Here is a 19,381-nt window from a genome sequence, read left to right on the forward strand (position 1 = left end):
TTTTGAGGATGCTTCACTTGCGGTGAAGCATTGCGGTGAATGTGGAAAATTCTAAAACTTTCTAACATTCGAAAATTTCTAATACTTCTAATAATAATAATTTCTAATATTTCCAATACACTTAACAGATATATATATAAACAAGTAAAAACATGCTTCCTGCTGCTTCTAGTTTTGTTTTTATTTTTTAGTCGACATTACGGCAGGAGCCCGCCAAGACGGCTAAAAATAAAAAACTAGAAGCAGTATGAAGCATTTTTTTACTTGTGCATACATTCAGCAACCAAGTACGCCTTAGTTCCTTATACTATATATATAAATTTTGATACCATTTGAGCTGGTGCTTCCAAAATTACAAAAAAAAATAACATGAACCAATTCAGGCATGCTGCTTGCTAGGACAATGTTCTTAGCTAGAACAATCAGCAGCGCCCTTGACCACTGTTGTGTATGATGAGCTAAGCAAAACCATGACACAACTAAATATTGGTGACTGTCTAATCTCTGGTTGCCATTGCATGCTGACATATTGCATCATGACAAATGCTTCAACTGTGATGTACAAAAAAGAATGTTCGCAGAAAAAAATAAAGTGGGACTAACAAGTAATGCATCAAGGTATCAAACTTTTGATTATTAGATCGTAAGTGGAAATGAATGAAAATGAAGTGTACATTTTTTCTATTCAAATAATGTTCACCCTAGTACTGAGCCAAAACAATACAGCACAGCTACCACCTACATAATGTAAGATGGGTTTTGCAGTACATCACATAGCACTGCAAACATTGCAGACCTGTTACAACAGTAACTAGAAGGCGAACCCAGCATCCCAATTTGTGCTCACTTCAAACTACAGGATATATGCAACACACACAGTGCAAGCAATGTGGCATGATCAATATTGGACACACAAAGCCATATTCATATCTCTCTCTTTAACAGGGAGAAAGGAGAAGGATACTCCTTTCTCCCTGCTTCACGTTCTGTACACCACAATAATCTACAACCGAAGATGTCTACGACACCCTCGTGACATAAACTGCACAAATGGGACAGTAAGGCACTCAGCAAGGCTATCTACTCATGCTGCAGATGGTGGTGGTGCCAGCACTCACAGTATGAGAGGCAATTTCGAAACACATTTGCAACACGTGTCCAAGATGGTTATGTGCTTCAGAGGAGCACTGCTTCAAAGGGACAATATGAGCTACAAAATGGGGCTTACTAAGGGCAAATAGACAACCACAGTATGTCCCAGAAAACATCTTGGCCAAGTAAAATGGTTTTTGCAACATCTGGTGTTTGCAAATGGAATGCAAACTAAGCTATTCTTTGTTTCTTGCTACAACTAACGTGGCCACAAAGTGCTATGCCAGCATTGCCCTTAAATAATGAGGTCAGGTTTTTTTTAAGAGCAATGGTGGAGCTAAGTGCAAACTATAAATGCCATTGCAAAGACACTGCAAATAACTGCGAATGAGTGCAGTTAGGCTTCAGCAAGGACTTTTAAGGTGATGAAGATTAGTTTAGCACAGTCATTATCGATCAGTGACTTCTGTCTTAAACAAAGCGCAATTTTTTTCGGCTGTATACAAAAAACGTTACCCGAAATAACACCTTCCATACTGTTTTACTGTTCTGAATGAAACGGGTCGTCTTTGTATGCATTCAGATAGGAGACTATATAGACATAAAACCTAAGAGTAAACACTACCATAGAAGGAGGAAGGCGAGATACTTAAGGCACGTATGGCAGTTAGCACTATTCTAGCTTTATTTTATGGATGGTGTGCTGGAGAGAGCAGTAGCACTCAGCTGAACGCTACAAATGGTGTATAATTATCTAGTTAGACCATGTAATATTTGTAGTGACATAGTGTTGAGTTAGATGCAAACTCCGAAACACTTCTGCAGTTCTCTGAAGCAAAACTTGCTTACTGCTTTGAGACAGATGTGCAGTAACCTTGGAGTGTAACAGAAAAAAAAAAAAAAAAAACAGAAAATATATGCCGTAAATACCACGCATTCGCCCATATTCTAATAAGCGCCTATTCCCCCATTTCTCAAGATTCGAATTTTTCTAAAGGACCGAGCAAACACCCATGCGATCGTGGAATCCTTCAAGGGCTGCATCATCATCACTTGCATGGATGGTAATCGGTGTTAAGAGGATTGTGGCAGCCTTGCCGACGAGTGCGCAGAGTGCATGTTTTGCTCAGACTCGAAACTGAGTCATTCAAAGGATTCAGCGACAAAGATTAGCCGTGCTTTAGTCACCATGCTTTTCATTCCTCTAATAAACTGTCCGAATTCTTCTTGTGGCATTTTCTGTGTTTATGCAGTACCAAGCCCCCACTTCGACGGCCGCCATCTTGAATTTAATGATCAGTCATTGGACCAAGGAAGACCCCAATCCATTGTGTGCCAATTCTGGATTTCTACGCTAGGACTTGGCAAGTGCCCACCCTCCAATATTTCTCAATTATCTACAAATGTTAGGTGAGCCCTTGCTCAGTCTTTTACGGTATATGTTTTTTGACGTCCCAAAGCTACATCGGCTATGAGGGATACCATGGAAGAAGGCTCTGGCAATTTTGACTAGTTGAGATCCTTTGACATGCACTGACATCGCACAAAGCATGGACACCTTGCATTTTGCCTCCATTAAAGTGCAACTACCATAAGCGGCATCAAATCTGCGCCCTCAGTATAGGGACCGGACAGCTGGATGAGTGGCGCCGCCTCTCAGCGCTTCGCTCGTTACTGGAATGCGCTGTTGGTTTGTGTGGAAATTAGAAATCCTATGGTTTAGGTGATGTTGTGTGTGAATATGTCCTCAGGAGAGCAGAAAGTTGGGCTAGTTGAGAAAATATGTCTGGTGAAACGACGTATGGCCGAACAAGTCTGGCGAGACGTGGTGCGTTGTTGGCTGCAACTCGCCAGGCGCTTCTAAGTCTATTCATTTCTACTGGTTTCCACACAAGGATGAGTGGCGGGTGACCTGAGCATGGATGTTTGAAAGACAGAGGCACGCATCTAAGTATTTGGTTACTCTGTGGTCAGGGAAAGTGCAGCATGTCTTAAAATCCGGTTGCAACCAGATGCTTTGTGCCTTTTGTTCTCCAGGAGTGACGGCACAAGAGTCTCGGAGCCGAAGCCGCACTCCTTCATCTGTAGTCATTTTATTGACAATGGGAAATAGGAGGAACCCAGCAGCCTAAGTTACAACGCTAGCATTTCCTCGCCTGCGTACAAGAAAAGCCTAGCACGGTAAAGGAAAAGGCAGCGACCATCGTCGTTTGAGCCGCATTACGCTCTTCAGTGATAGGCAGAAACAATGTTTGTGCAGCTACATTCGCTGACATAGTTGGTGAATTTACCTTTTTTTTCTCTTAACAGAAAGAGCAGATAGGAGACGTGAACAATTGCTATTCTTATGAACTTCTTGTCGGTTTTCTTTCTCTACGTTTCTCAACTAATGCCAATGCGCTGAGAACTCTGCGTTAACACTCTTAGAATCTGTAACTATTTGTGGCATGCCCTTCTCGCCTAATAAAATCACTCATTGCAGAGCTCATTCAATGCCACATGGTAACAAAAGCTGCTATCAGCTTCATATAAAATGCAAACAATAAAAAAACGATATTTTAATTGATGGGAGTGAGCATGAACACAGTTTCTTTTTTCGAAGGCACACAGATTGCCGTTTAAAGTGTTAATAGGTCCCGCACACATTTTTTTCTCGAGTAGCAACTATTTCTCTGTTGTTTATTTCGCATTTGCGTTGCACTTGACACCGGTTTACATATTTTTTCAGAGCAACCATTTTCTGGCCCGCCTAAATAGTGTTTCTCATTGGCGTTTCAGTGAACGCGACTTTTCTGATTAGGACGTAGTAAGAAACGGCCGTTTTACTTCGGAGAAATTGATTGTATGACTGATACTGTAAACAGATTTAACCGCACTTCGGCAAGCTGCAGTGACAAGGTATGTAAAAGGAATAGCTTTGACTTATCCGGAATCCTTGACATCCAAACAGAAAACTACCTACATGGTCGTATCCCCTCACATTCATCGATATGCGGCTACAACGGCCAGGTATCGACCCCACAAGTTTGTGGTACGCTGAGAAAATAGAAAGTAAAACACCTTAGCGAACGAGCCATCAGAGGTATTCTTTTAGCAATAAAGCGCCCTCTTTGTTGCCTGGTGACTTATCTTACAACACATTACGCTGCCTGTTTTTATTCTATTGTATTTAACAGTTTTGGCAGTACTATTGGACTACAACCTTCAAATGCTCAAAGCAGATACGGTCAATCGCACTGAACTTCCTGCGCTGGAAGAACGCCTAGACGAGCAAACGCCAAATACTCTTAAGATCTCTCTATCATAGCAGTGTCCGAAAAAAATAGGACCGCTCAAAGCAGGAAGATTAACATTACTTTTCACAACCTCCGCAGCATGTTGAGAGAAACGTACTCATTTTATAGCATTTCCTAAGTCAATTATCTGTACCAGCTCCACTGCGTTCAACCAGAGCATTGTCGTACATTAAAAATGATGAGGTGGTGTTACTCATTTCGCTTATATTATGATTAAGTTTGGTAGTCTCAAGGCCGGGTTCAGTGAGCCATTGTAGCATAATTGTGCAGGGACTCCTGGAAGAATGTTTGTTTGCTTTTCCTACCAAAAAGATAATCCTACTTTTGCCTTGTTTGTTTATTTTTCTCCTTTTCCAACTCTGGTTTTATAGGCTGAAGCTGGAATGCCATCTGCTGTTATTCTATTCTGAATCTTTTAGGCCTATTACCAAAAAAAATACAGATGCAGCATCTTTTTCATCTTACATGAACGCTGACCATTATAACTACCACTACTATGACACCGGGCGGTTAAAAAAAAACGCATTCCCTGATGAGGACAGCTCTTTCCTTTTTCAAGATTTCCAGGTTGAAAAATACTCCTTGTGATTACTTAAACTCTCAAAGCCACCCCGTAGAACGATGAATAAGGACATGCTCGAGTACGCCTCGCAGAACGGAACTGGCAGCGTCGCTCAGCTGCTTCAACACTCCACTGGTGATCGGTTTGTCGCGAGCGGTGCTGTTCCGCCGAGGCGACGGTGGCGCCATACAACGGGCGTCCGGTCCCTATAGCAGCGCCTTAACCACTGCAACACCACGGCAAGAATCTATATATATATATATATATATATATATATATATATATATATATATAATGTTATATAAATGCCTAGAAATACTTTCCATGCATAGTGAGAAGAATGTCTTCAAGCTACTTAATTATTCATACAGAAGGCACAGCCTCCTGAAACTGCATTTAGCTCAGCAGCACTCTTCAGGAGGACTCTTGCATTGCACCTGTCGAATCTCAAACAGAACTGACGGGAAAATATTGCCACCTGGGGGTTTGAGACAGCGCCTGAGAGACGAAGAAGTTGAAGACTCTCGTGCGCTTCTTCTAGCTAGGACTGTTGATTCTTGACTGTGTGTCTCTGCCCTGTAGCCGTTTCCTGTAAACCCCAGTCTTGACTGTGTGTCTCTGCCCTGTTACCGTTTCCCGTAAACCCCTGTCTTGACTGTGTGTCTCTGCCCTGTTACTGTTTCCCGTCAACCCCCGTCTTCGTGACAGTTTTGGTGGAGGTGCTGGGTAATTGACCTCTAAATTTCGCACAACCTTAAGCGAACCAACGACACCGAGCTTTTGCCTGTGGACACGCCAGTACATCGCGTCAGCCGGAGAAACCTGGGCCTTTCTCCCGAACACAGGTCCTTAGAGTTCACTTCAACAACGAGCCTCCAGACAGCCACGCAAAGCACTGCTTCGGTCATGTAAGGTACTCCTATTTACACCCTTCAAAACCCCCGAGTGCCGAAATCGTTCCATGGCACTGCGCATGAAGACGTTGAGGAATGGCTAACTTAGTTCAAACGAGTCGCATCCTATAATCAGTGGGACAACTTAAAGCTACGAAATGCCATTTTCTGCCTGCAAGACCATGCTTGGACATGGTATGAGAACCGAGAAAGCACATTAACATCGTGGCTTCAGTTCCGCCGCCTTATCATAAAGGCGTATGTAAGCCTGGATAGGCGCAAACAAACAGAACGTGCTCTACAATCTTGGATACAGATGCCAAACGAGTTCGTCATGATGTATTTTGAGGTCATGATGAAACTATTTCGACGTGCGGATCACATTTCTGAAGACAGAAAGCTGCGCCACCTGATGCGTGGGGTTAAAGAACAGCTTTTTGCTGGTCTTGTGCATAGCCCACCAACTACAATTACCTCATTTTTAACAGAGGCGGTCACATATAGAAAAGATGCTACACCAACGCTCGGCTGTCTACGACAACCCAATTCTCGCTATGACTGCTGCCGAGCCTCTTACAGCTGTTCTAAGCAATACCGACCACCTCCGAGATCTTATTCGTGCAACTGTACGCGAGGAAGTGCAGAAGGTTGGTGGCACGTTCCAACACAGAGGTGATTCTCTTGCACATATCATCCGCGAAAAGATTCGGGAAGTCACGCAGACATCTCTGCATGTTGCTGAAGCTCAAAGTTCCTCTGTTTCTGATTATCCTCGTCCGACTTACCCCCGATATTCTCCGATGCCCAGCTCCAGTCCAAGCTCAAATGTCTGCATTACCACCAACCCAGTGCATGCTTGTCCAGCAGCCAACGCAATACATTCCTGTACAGCAACCAACGCAGTATGTGCAGCCACCGTGGTCACATATATGACAATGGACGTCTGGCAGGTCTCTGACAGCCGGTGCCTTTGCCATCACTGTGGGGAACCTGGTCAAATCTTCCCCTGGTGCCCTTATCGGGAACTCAAACCGGAGTGATTTAACGCCAACGCATCTAGAAGCACGTTTGGTCAACAACCTCGTGACATTGGAGACAACCTCGCACAAGAGCGCCTCTTGATGACACGCCGGCAATCCAGGTCTCCACCCCACGTCGGCCATCACCTTCAACAACAGGTGACTGCCCGCGAGCACTGCCTAGTCACTTGCCAAGCCCCCACAGGGAAAGCTGAGTAAAGAGACCTCCGGGGGCGGGGCCACTAAATGTTGCCACAAAAAAGTCCCCCCAGTGAGAGCAGATATGGACTTTGGAGCAGAAACGACAGCATTTAGTTCACGAGACTGGCTATCTCTGGACATCCCTGTGTGCATCGATGGTCATTACATCAGCGCTGTAGTAGATACCAGAGCAGAAATTTTGATTTTGAGTGGGAAACTAGCAGCGCATCTTAGGAAGGTTATGACAGCATGGTGTAGCACGCAGATACGCACGGCTGGGGTGGTATGTAATTACAGTGAAAGCTCGTTAATTCGAACCTCGATAATTCGAATTTTCGGATAATTCGAACTACACTGCTTGGTCCGGCCAAGCTCCATAAAGATCTGTGTATAAAAAAGCCCGTTAATTCGAATGCGAGTCGGTTCCGCTACGGATAATTCGAACTACGCACCGCCGCATCTGGGCAGCCTGTCGCACATCACGCGGAAAAAAAAAAAAAAAAAAAGAAAAAGAAAAAAAAAAAAGTGAAGAAACACCTTCGCAATCGGAAGGCATAATTAGAGGCTGCGCACGTCCAAAACGGGGACAGAAGATGGAACCAGGTAAAACCATGGAAGAGTGGGTAAAAGTTAAATGGTGCCATGACCGGCGCGGCGGCCGGCGGCGTTGGAGGGATAGGGGACGGCGGACGCGACAAGGTCAGTGCATGGCCGCGCGGCGGCGGCTGCCTGCTCTCTGTTCTGCGCAACCTCCGTAGCTCGCAACTAAATACTCGTTAATTCCAGCCCTGTTAATTTGGAAATAGGGATAAGTACTATCGGCGCGGTCCCAGCCAACGCCCATAAAAGGCTATGACCTCGGACAAGCACTATGGGTTAAATTTTTTTTTTTTTTTGAGATAGCCATTCATTCTTCCACCCATCAGTTGTCAACGGACGCATGCGAGTCAGCCGCGATCATGACGCCGGCTTTTAGCACCGTTCGCTCCAATGATTGGAGTGGCAGTAGTAGAAGGCGCCCGCCCCAGTCGCTATAGAATGATAAAGAGAACGTACTGAAAAGGAGGCTTGCACAACCGGACAAGCGCTGGAACTTTGCCAAGTTCGCTTCCCTCCCCCCTGCCGGAGCTAAAGTCAAAAGATAAACACGCCGTTATCGCTACGCGGCATCTTGGCACGAAACGGAGGGACGCGCTAACGACTGCCGCCTTTTTTTTTTCAGATTCGTAGCCACAAATCGGGGCTGGTTGGCTTCATTATGCGAGCGAGTTCGTTATGCGACTAAATACGGTACATTTACCGCAATACAAATGGTTCTGGTCAGTTTTTTCGAGGCCATTCGATAATTCGAACATCGGATAATTCGAACTTTTTCCCAGTCCCGTGAAGTTCGAATTAACGAGCTTTTACTGTACTCCTATTGGACAGTGCACGGCTAGAATCCAGATTCGTACGTCAACATTTGTTGTCAGCTGCGTTGTTCTCCGGGAATGCTCTCGTGATTTGATTCTCGGTGTGGATTTTCTGTGGGAATATGGCGCCATCATCGATCTCCGAACGACCGGTCTCGTTCTCAATGAAGAAAGCGGCTGCCAGCCCCACCGAGGGCCAATGTACATGCGCCCTAAGAGTTTCAGCCGAGTGTGTTTCAGTGCCTCCCTGATCCAGCTTTTTTGTGAGTGCTGTATGCGACGGGCTATGTGACGGGCCGATAATTGCTGAAGGAAGCCGTTCGCTTTTATTTTTTCATGACATGTGTGCAGCTCGAAACTTAATTATTCTCACCAATGGTCACTCTGAGCTTCACGCCACTACCTTAACGAATGAATCTTGCCACCTCTATCGCTCTACTGCCATCGTGTCGCCGAACTGTTAAACGAGGTTTCCGAATGCTTTGCGTAGGACATTATTGATACTCCTGGTGTTCTAGACCACATCGATGTTAGCAGTGACCTTTCTGCCTGTCAACAACGCGACCTGCGTGCCTTCCTGCTGGAGTACGCCCCGTGCTTCGCCTCACCATCGAAAGTCCGGCAAACTTCCATTACCAAGCATCGCATCTGATGATGCCCGACCTGTTTGACAGCAGCCGTACCGTATTTCGGCCAAAGAATGTGAGGAAATTCGGACACAAGTCCAGGAAATGCTTATTGATGACGTTATTCAGCAGTCTAAAAGTCCGTGGTCATCGCCAGTCATGTTGGTTAAGAAAAAGGATGGAAAGCTGCAGTTTTGCGTTGATTACAGGAAACTGAATGAAATCACAAAAAAAGATGTATATCCATTGCCCCGTATCGACTATTTGCTCGACCGGCTTCGCAACGCCAAGTTTTTATCCTCTATCGATTTAAAAAGTGGTTATTGGCAGATAGAAGTTGATGAGCGCGATCGGGAAAAGACTGCCTTTGTCACACCCGATGGCTTATATGAATTTAAAGTACTACCTTTCCGTCTGTGTTCAGTGCCAGCGACGTTCCAGCGAATGATGGACACCATATTTGCTGGTCTTCAGAAACGTCCATCCTAAACGGCTGCGGATGGTATTGGACGTTCTTCGCTTGGCCGATTTGGCACTCAAACCAAAAAAAATGCCACTTTGAATATCAGCAGCTAAAATTTCTCGGTCATGTGGCTAGCGCTGATGGTGTCCGGGCCGAATCTGAGAAAACAGCCGCTGTAGCCAACTTTTCCACTCCTACTATGAAGAAAGCAGTCCGACATTTTTTGGGCCTGTGCGCGTACTATCGCCATTTCAGTGCTGATTTTGCCAAGATCGCAGAAAACCCTTGACGCGTCTGACATGTGATGACGTCCTGTGTGTCTAGTCTTCCGAGCAGCAGGAGGCATTCACCGAGCTGTGCCAACGGCTGCACAACCCTCCCGTTCTTGCACACTTCGATGAGGACGCCGGCACCGAAATTCACACCAACGCCAGCAACGTCGGTCTAGGTGCTGTTCTGGTCCAGCACCACCAAGGCGAGGAAAAAGTGATCACTTATGCCAGCCGCACCTTTTCTCGGGCAGAATCAAGCTATTCAACTTCTAAAAAGGAGTGCCTGGCCTTCGTTTGGGCAACAACGAAATTTCAACCTTACCTCTCTACGGACGTAAATTTAAATTTGTGACAGACCATCATGCTTTATGTTGGCTGGCTAGTCTCCAAGACCCATCAGGAAGTCTTGCACGGTGGAGTCTTCGTATGCAGGAATTTGATTACTCTATCGTTTATAAATCTGAACGTAAACATGAAGATGCTGACACATTGTCTCGATCACCCGTGGAGTTGGCCCATGACAGTACGAAGACACCCATTTTCTTGGCATTATCAGTTCTTCTGATTTAAAGGCCCGGCAATGGGCTGATACACACCTCAAAACTGAGATCGATCATCTGGAGGGTTTCGATTCTACAGTATCTCGATTGTTTGCTAAAAACTTGTCATCCGTCTGTACGCACGACGGAATCCTCTACAAGAAAAGCGCCGGCAACAGTGTCCAAGCCTATCTTTTGGTCATCCCTGCAGATCTCCGCGATGAAATCCTTCATGCTTGCCATGATAAACTCATCGCTGGACACTTAGGCCTTGCACGCACTCTTACCAGAGTGCGCCAGGCGTACTACTTGCCCAAACTTGTTGTCACGTTCATCGATATGTTAGAGGTTGCCGCGAGTACTAACGACACAAGACACCGCCATTGAAGCCAGCAGGTTTCCTGCAGCCTATTCCCCTACAGCTAGTACCATTCGACCAAATTGGTATGGACTTCCTCGGCCCTTTTCCTCTATCGTCAGCTGGCAATAAGTGGATTATCGTGGCTACTGATTATCTGACATGTTACGTTGAAACTATGGCAGTGCCATGTGCAACATCCTCCGAAGTGGCACAATTTTTCATGACGCAGATTGTCCTCCACCATGGCGCCCCTTCATGTCATCACTGATCGTGGCAAGGCATTTACAGCGAGTCTCCTTGAAGTTTTCCAACTAAGCCAGACACTTCACCCAAAGACTACTGCCTACCATCCTCAGTCTAATGGCCTTACCGAGCAACTATACAAAACAAAAGTGGACATGATCGCCATGTACGTAGAGGTGCGGCATAAAATATGGGACAAGATATTGCCTTATGTCACATTTGCATACAACACGGCGGTCCAAGAAACAACTCAATTTACTCCGTTTCGCCTAGTATACGGACACGATGTACAGACCATGCTCGACGCTATGCTGCTGTGCGTGGCTGACGACCAGCTGCTTACCACAGACGCAGAAGAATTCGCCAAATACGCTGAGGAAGCTCGCCAACTTGCCCAAAATCACATTACAAAACAGCAAGCAACAGATGCACGCCGATATAACGACCGACATCACTACGTCGCATTCCAGCCTGGTGACAAAGTCTGGGTGTGGACTTTGTCACCAGGGTGGTGACAGAGTCCACCCTGTTACTGTTTCCCGAAAACCCCTGTCTTCGTGATAATATATTTTCAAGGCATTAGCATTTAGGCATATGGATAACCTGTTTATTTTGCTTTGACAAGGTGCCTATTGACACCATCACTGTGTTTGAGATGCCATGCGGCAGCAGCTTAATTGCCGAGAGAGCTAACCATGACATTATAGCTTTCCTTTACAAGATGGACACTAGTAAGTACTTCCTCCTTAAATAAAAATGTACTCCACAGCTCAGGAGAACAATTCGTGAAAGTTAAACTAATAAACAGTATTACACACTTTCCTTGAGCTTGCTCGCCTCCCTGTTTTGGCCCCGTGCCGCAGAAAAGACCGTGTCTGCGTTGTTCTAACGTGGAAATATACAAGGAAGAAAAGAAATAAAAATTCTTACGAACATACAGGGAATCAGAAACTGGCTCTTCAGATTGTGAAGTGAGCACAAAGCCAATACACAGTAAATGCAAAGGTGATTACCCTTTCCCAAGACAGTGTTACAGGCCTGGATACCTTTCAGAACAAGGCCTGTTCCACTGACTGGCTGTTCATGCGATCAAGAACACCGCAACAGGAGCCCTGTTTTAAGCCAAGATCCACAGCACGGAGCCACTAGGAGGTAAGGACTATTTCTGCCAAACAAATGCAAATCAGTACGTATTGGTTTGACTTTGAACCCTGATATGTGCTGAAAAGTTTCAGGGCTGCACCAACCACACAAAATGCACACCTGAGAGATAGCTCTTGACTGAAGCCAGAGATATCACACCTTAAAGCCCAGCATAATAACTAGGGTCCATAAAGCACCACCAGTGGGGTGACCCAGCTGAGGGCCACATCAGGAGTGCACAGGGCCTGCCAGCAGGGCTGCGTGCCCGCTCACCTTCTCTTCCGGCTTCTTATCCCGCGCATCACGTCCACGAAGGCTTTTGGTTTCTGTTGTCTTCACCATCAACTGGGTTGCCAGAAAATCCTGATAGCAAAAGACATATGACATAAGGTAGCACTCTGCAAGCTTAGTTCTCGGGAAGCAACCAACATGACCATCAACACCAGAAGTGACACTGAATGCATTCTTTTTAACACAGTATTCAGCACACCCACATGAGTAAAAATGTGAGGACATTCCACTGAGCCTGGAATACATATTAACTAATGTGGGCGTATAGTGGCTCGCTCACTATTACTGATCATATGAACACCTTTTCACCTAGTCCACATAAGTATGGTCAACGTTTAAGCAGAAACCTGAACACATGTTACAAACTTGTCCATGGATACTGAACACTACAAGACAAATCATTCATTTTATAGCTTTTCATAGGGTTGGCATCTTTGGGAATGAACCTCAAAAGCAATGCAATTAGCGACTGGTCTAGCAGTGTTAAACATCAGACTAAGTTGATATGCATCCAGGGTGTGGTATATAAAATTCCATTGTCATGCAACACCTCTCCATCTCATCTTCAGGAGCTCTGCATGCAGTGAGAAGAGGGAAGGTAGACATCGAAATATTGCCGAGGGCACATGCACAAAGTAAAAATGCAGCAGCAAGTTTTGTACCAGCCCTCTGTGATCACCTACACCCTTTTCATAGTGCACGCTCTAGTTTGCCACAATTTAGAAAAATTACCCTCTAAAAATGACGAAAGATAGGACATCCTCTCCAAGCTAAGGCTTGTTCCACAAACACCACTGATTGCTTAGCACAGGAGTAGCCATCTGTGCAGCTGATCTTGTAATGCCTAATGATCCCTTCTTTTATTCAGTTGCATTCTCACTGCCAATGGCTGCCATTAGTAATTCTCATCGTGTGTTTACAACATATGCTGCAGTGCTGAGGAATTACAGCAAGGAAGTAAATGAATTTCCAAAACCAATTCTGTACAATGCCAACAAATATCCACAAAAAAACAAATGCACACGACAAACCAACCATAGATGTCGCAGTGCAAGTACAATCGTGGTCACAAGTAAAGAGTTAAAAGTGACCTGTAATCTGCAGCGCAACTGTCATGGTGACACAAAATCCCGGCAATATAAACAAGTTGGAGTGCAGCATGTGCACAATATATAAAATAGAACCTTGTTATCACGTTCCTAAGTGCTACACTCTTCTGGCTGCTACATTTTCATCAGCTAGAAATCACCGCTTCCATAAAAATTTATGCAGTAAAAACTTGGCTGCCAAGTCCATGTCCTTCCAAGTCCTTGGCTGCCAAGTCCATGTGCCATGTAACTTCATTACAGTGGCTGGCACCAAGGCAAGCATTATGATAGCCTACTGAGAACAGAACAGGCACGAGCACACCAGCATGCACTTCCAGCGTGTTGTGACCATACTCAGAACCTAGAACAAGACTATACTGTGGGCAGCACTGCGAACGAGATGCAGTTGTGCAGAATTGCCTCTCGGGCATTATTCTATAGCTCCCGTTTCCCTAATCACCTACAGCTTGGATATGCATTACCCTGATCGCAGTAAATGGTTCGCTTTGTTTACGAGGTTTGACATCCCAGAGCAAGTTGGGCTATCAGATAGGGATAAAGAAGGTGCCAAAAACAGCGCTGACATGTACATGTGCACCCAAACTTCATGCAATCTTCACTGCTGGCTCCACTGCACCAACAGTTCAACAGTCTAACAAGACGAAAAGTGTGTGCTGGACTTTCTGTGCATGCATGCAACTTTGAGATACTGGCTCTTGTAAATTTTAGACAGGCCCTTGCTAAAAGTAAAAATGAAATAGATATAAATGGCAGACAAAATATATTTCTCTTCTTCATGTGGCACTTCCCGGCTACCAAATATACTGTCATTTCAAATAAAACATTGCTAATGTGTGCTCTATTTCTATACACCTAATATGAGGATCATGAGGTGCAACTTATTTTCTTGGTCATTCCACATACACTGCCATTTGTCCTTCTGTTTATGCTACAATAACTTCATGCACTCATTAGGTGGCATGTTTACTTTCTCATTAGTTTCGTTGCGAGCTAGTTTAGCGTACGTATCTCTTCTCCCATTGCCATCAACACCTACATTATTTGGGACCCAGCAGAATAATATGTTCTGATGTTGCAATCCTTTTTATATTATGAATTATGTCCCGTAGTGGTGTGTCAGCATTTCTGAAATTTAAAGCTCTGAGAACGCTAAGAGACTCCGTGTAGATAACACTGTTCCAGTGGTGGAACTGGCAACTGGCTTCTTGTAGCAGCTTTTGTGGCAGATGAAATCACAGTTTGTAGCAGAAATTTCAAGTTCTGTAGCAGGAAAAATGGCATTTTGTAGCAAATATTCGAGCTTTTGTAGCAGAAAAAAAAAATGTTTTGTAGCAAAATTTCAAATCTTGAGACGTTCAAATAAAAAAGGCTTCTTTTATTTCTGGAACCCAATGCTGAGATGTTTATAATGACCGTAGCCATACAAAAACAAGCTTCAACCTCAAATGCAGTCTAAATGCTGTTCTTTCCTTAAAAAGCCCCAAATTAAGCAAACAGGAAGTTTTGCTGAAACTAAAAACAAAGTCGTTTTTATTCAGAAGAAAAGCATAACGAGATATGCAACTACACTATAAACACCGCAGCCCTGAAAGAAGGTTGCTAGTTGTCTTAATATAAAAACTCTCTGTAGAAATTCCTAACTGCCGCTTCTTAAAACTGCAACTTCAAGGCACTATTTCTTCTCTTTGCCTAGATGACTCCAGCTTGGACAGTGCCGCTGCGAGCCTTTCCGGTCCATTCTACGGAAGGGCTTGTTAACTCTCAATGTTTTTTTTAGACTTCACCTTTTTGAGAAAAGCAGCTCAGCATTGGTGCTCATATTAATTACCAGCCTGATCTCTTCCTGTACCTTTTCCTGATTCTGACCTCTTTTCTGGTAAAGAGGTAAAGAAAAACAGCGCGAAAACGAAGACGAGACCACACAACACAGGTGCAGTGGTCTCGTCTTTGTTTTCGCGCTGTTTTTCTTCACCTCTATTATGCACCAACTAGCCCGCCAAAATGCTCTCTTTTCTGGGTGTCCTTATTCTGTACATCAAGGTAACGTCAAGGTGCCTTTTTCCTTCAAGACTCGTGCTCATTGGAGGGAAAGGGGATGAATATTTTTGCAGGTCCTGGTTGGAGATTATTTTGCCCTCAAGAGAGGCACGCTGCTGGCGCTGCTCAGTCAAAAGGTGCGATGTGCGGGGATGTAGAGTGAGCGCCGATTCCGTGTGTTCATAATGTTTGCTTCAGTTCTTTTTCTTCCTGTGGTTTGGCGGGGTGGCTGGTTAATAAAATCGACGCAAGGACTCGGAGTCGTGAGTCTGCTTCTTCGCAGTGCACTGCAGGGATTGTGCGTATGCTTTCCTTATTGTAACGAAAACATCCAAGGGTACTTACTGACCATATGTGGAGCTGCATACATATTGAGTACCTGCGCATTAGTTATTTGCACATACGCACGCCCACACACATGCGGTTTTGTAGTGGCGGAAAAGAAATAACTGTCAAGACTGAGATAATATTCTAAAGGGTGCGTAAACGTTGACGTTTGGAATTAAGCTGTGAAATTATACAAGATGCTCCACATAAGGGGTTGAACAGGTACAAAAGTGGCCAACATAGTCCAGTGCACGCACAGAGAAGCAGTCAAATCCTTAGCGCTCCCTCCGCTGCTACTCAGGCCATACGAAAAAAGAAAAGGAAGCAAGCGTATATACTGCTCCAGCTGTGCTTTGCCGAGGGCAGTCCCAAACCGTCACTTCTTTGAAACCATGCCGTCTGCCGCACATCCTATGGACACACACACACCCACGCGCATGCACACAAATTAAGCGGGTGCCCAAGGCAACTCAAAGCCATCATGCGTTTGAACATACTTCGACCCTTCGACGGCCAGACCACTAGACTGCCAACCCCTCCTTTCACCCTTCCCGCTCATTGGACATGAGAGATATCTTGCAGTACCCTCTCACTCCCTTCCAGTAGATCGAAAAAAAAAAAAAAAAACACCGGCAGGAGACTCAGAAGTGACAGACAAACGTCAAATTTGTGTCACGTGATTGTCTGCCCAGGACCTGCAAAAATAATCTTCAGCCTTGCACAGTGTTGCCAGCGGATGTCAGTTTTGGTTTCGCGACAGTTCGGTTTCACTATTGGCGGAGTTATTGAACGATTTTTGGCGCAGGCGTGGCGCAGAAGTAGGCAAAAGATCGATTTTGTAGCAGCATGTAGCAGGATTTCTGATTTGGTGCAGTTTGGTGCAATTGGTGCAGCAGTTCCACCACTGCTGTTCGCAATGCCCTCATTCATTACTTTCTCCAGAGCTACCAGGATGGCGTAAGATACAGCTGTAAATATCGATGCACACTGATCAAGCCTAATTACTTTTTCCAGTTCTCTTCCACTATTGCGGAGCTCACATAAGTAGAAGGTTTTGCACACTATGGGTAAAACCTTATATAATTACTGTATTTCTCTATTACTGTGAGATATTCCTGTATGATACATTCTTAAGTGGTGTGGCTTTTGTTGAACTGCATTAAAGTGACATCACTTACAGACGGAAAGTTGTACCATTGCGGCAAAGGGTTGTTGCTTTGAGCAATACCAGGCAGTGTGCCCAATGTACCAATGTCACGGCATCTCGCTTCACACCGCAGTATCACTGGCCTCATTGCTGGGGGTTCATTGGTGAATATTATTCGGGAGGGTCAAGTTGCGACTATAAATCAGCAGAAGTGCTTTCTTCGCGACATTATTTTATGAACATGTGTTCCCCTTCTACCTTCCAGAGAGGGCTCATTTCCTTCCACATATAGCCTAGCTATTGGGGACATTCTGCAAGTTCTGTATGACAGGCACAGACACATTATGTACTAGATCTAATTGTTTTAAATACGAACTTCGTGCTGAACCACGGAATATACATCCATAACCTAGAAATGAGCACACCAGAAAGTGGTACACTTGGAAGAGGCATGCTCTACCACAGCCCTAACATTTGCATGACAGAAAAAAAAAGGATATTCAGGGCTCCAGAAGCATTAACATTAATTTTTTTTATGTGCGGCAGGAGCGCGAGTTCCTTGTCAAATCTTGCAAATAAAAATTTGTTCTTGCTTTATTGGAAGCATGGTTTCATTTAAACAAAGGGTAGGGTCGATCTGCAAGCCACTTCTCTGAGCAAGAAGGGAACAGCAGCTGTTTTTTTTTGTGGAGAAAACCAGATTTATTTTTGGTTTCCCAATTACATTGATAAGCTCGATGATGTACAGTCTGACAAAAATGTAGTACCCATGGGGTCTTCTTCTGAGCCAGTTAGTGCTGCTTGCAATGCATTTCCAGCGTTATGAATCTCTCCATGGTAATCAGGTTTTTTGTACTACCCTCTCCGATGCAAAGAACTTCCACTAATGCTAAATCAGCGCCACTACACAGATCAGAAGCAGACCCTCTGGGCTCTACACTTGTGACAAAGGCTGTATATGCTACCTTGAGGCAATCAACAAACTGTGTACATAAAACTTCGGAATTTCTATTTGTATGATAAACAGTGTGGTATTTAGGATACACCCCTGAGGTATGCAATTTTCTTGAATAAAGTTTCTTGAAAGGGTGGAGCCTAGGCATACTTAGAAGGAGTGATTTGGATAGAAAGTCAATTACGCAGTTCAACACCCTTCCACGAATGCATAGACCGGATAAGTCTAAAAATATTGTACCTCAAAGTGGTGTCATATGCTTTCTTCATATCAAAGAAAATTGCAAGACAGTGCTTATTACATATGAATGCTTCTCGAACTGTGTTTTCAAGGTGTACAAGGTGCTCTACAGTGCAATGTGCTTTTTTTTTTAAACCACATTGGTATATATCAAGAAGTTCGAGAGATTTAAGTTAACCTTATCCTCATACTCAGTACAGTATAAAAACATTTGGCAGGGCAACTTGTGAGAGCTATGTGTCTATAGCTACCAGGGGCGGTTGGTAGCTTTCTGGGTTTCAGATATGGCACAATAAAGGGTATTTTCCAGCCAGTAGCAATTTTCCGCAATACCCAATGTTGGTTGAAAAATCTCAAAAGTGCCTCTACATAGAGTACCGAGAGTGGGCTATCTTATCATAATGTATTTGGTCAAGGGCAGGAGCTATCTGTTTACCAAGAGAGAGTATTATTTAGATTTCTTAAAGTGTAATCAATTTATTCTAAAGCTTGTTCGGGCTGCCACTTGTCAGAAGGTTTGGTTTTCAGCTGTGTTTCTGCAATTTATAAATTCATCTGTATAGTGGGCGGGGCTAGAAACATTGGAGACATGTTCATCCAATATATATGCCTCTGCTCCCATGATAGTTTGTGTGCCAGCAGCTATGAGAAAGGAGATTGTAAAAGACAAGAAGCTCTTGTTAGATTTACCAAATCACTCCAACACTTTTTTTCACATGTGATATAGCTGTTGATAGATGACACGCACCTTTGCCAAGATTGTTTTTCTGCATTGCAGCGGATACATCACACTTTAGTTTATGCCTTTATAAAATTTGTGAGATTTTAATGAGTTCAATGTCCCCGGAAAATTCCAAACGCTTTATATTCTTTCTTTTTTTTTTTTTTTTTTTTTGCTTCTCTGCAATTCGTGCTTATGATTTCGACTTACTACTCCTGATGACTGCGGTATGGCAGACAACTGAGCTGCGGTAATGTTATAGGTATAAGGAACGGACAGCGCCGCCTCCTGGGGCATCGCTCAATTGCTGGCATGCGCCGGCCCCAGCCAGCGCATTGGAGTGTGGTGCTGTTTGTCGTTGGTTTGTGTGAAAATTGGAAATCCTAAGGTTTAGATGATGTTGTGCGTGAATATATCCTCAAGAGAGCAAAA

General features: G+C 44.4%; 1 protein-coding gene across 10 annotated transcripts in view; it reads right to left on the reverse strand.

Annotated features, from left to right (window-relative positions):
- Positions 1-19,381, reverse strand: part of LOC146206664 (bromodomain-containing protein 8-like) — a 158,853-nt gene that overhangs the window by 47,019 nt on the left and 92,453 nt on the right. For 7 of the 10 annotated variants that reach the window (XM_084591447.1, XM_084591445.1, XM_084591446.1 and 4 more), the window contains one exon: positions 12,396-12,485. The exons of 2 other annotated variants lie outside the window; for them this stretch is intronic. In XM_084591447.1, coding sequence (XP_084447573.1) covers positions 12,396-12,485 — 90 coding nt within the window. Of the gene's footprint in view, positions 1-7,939; positions 11,865-12,395; positions 12,486-19,381 lie in introns of those variants that run through there. One more of the 10 variants, XM_084591443.1, reaches the window with a different exon arrangement.

Source organism: Amblyomma maculatum, chromosome 1 (assembly GCF_055883805.1).
Source record: "Amblyomma maculatum isolate TAMU_Amacu chromosome 1, ASM5588380v1, whole genome shotgun sequence".
In the NCBI taxonomy this organism is placed as follows: domain Eukaryota; kingdom Metazoa; phylum Arthropoda; class Arachnida; order Ixodida; family Ixodidae; genus Amblyomma; species Amblyomma maculatum.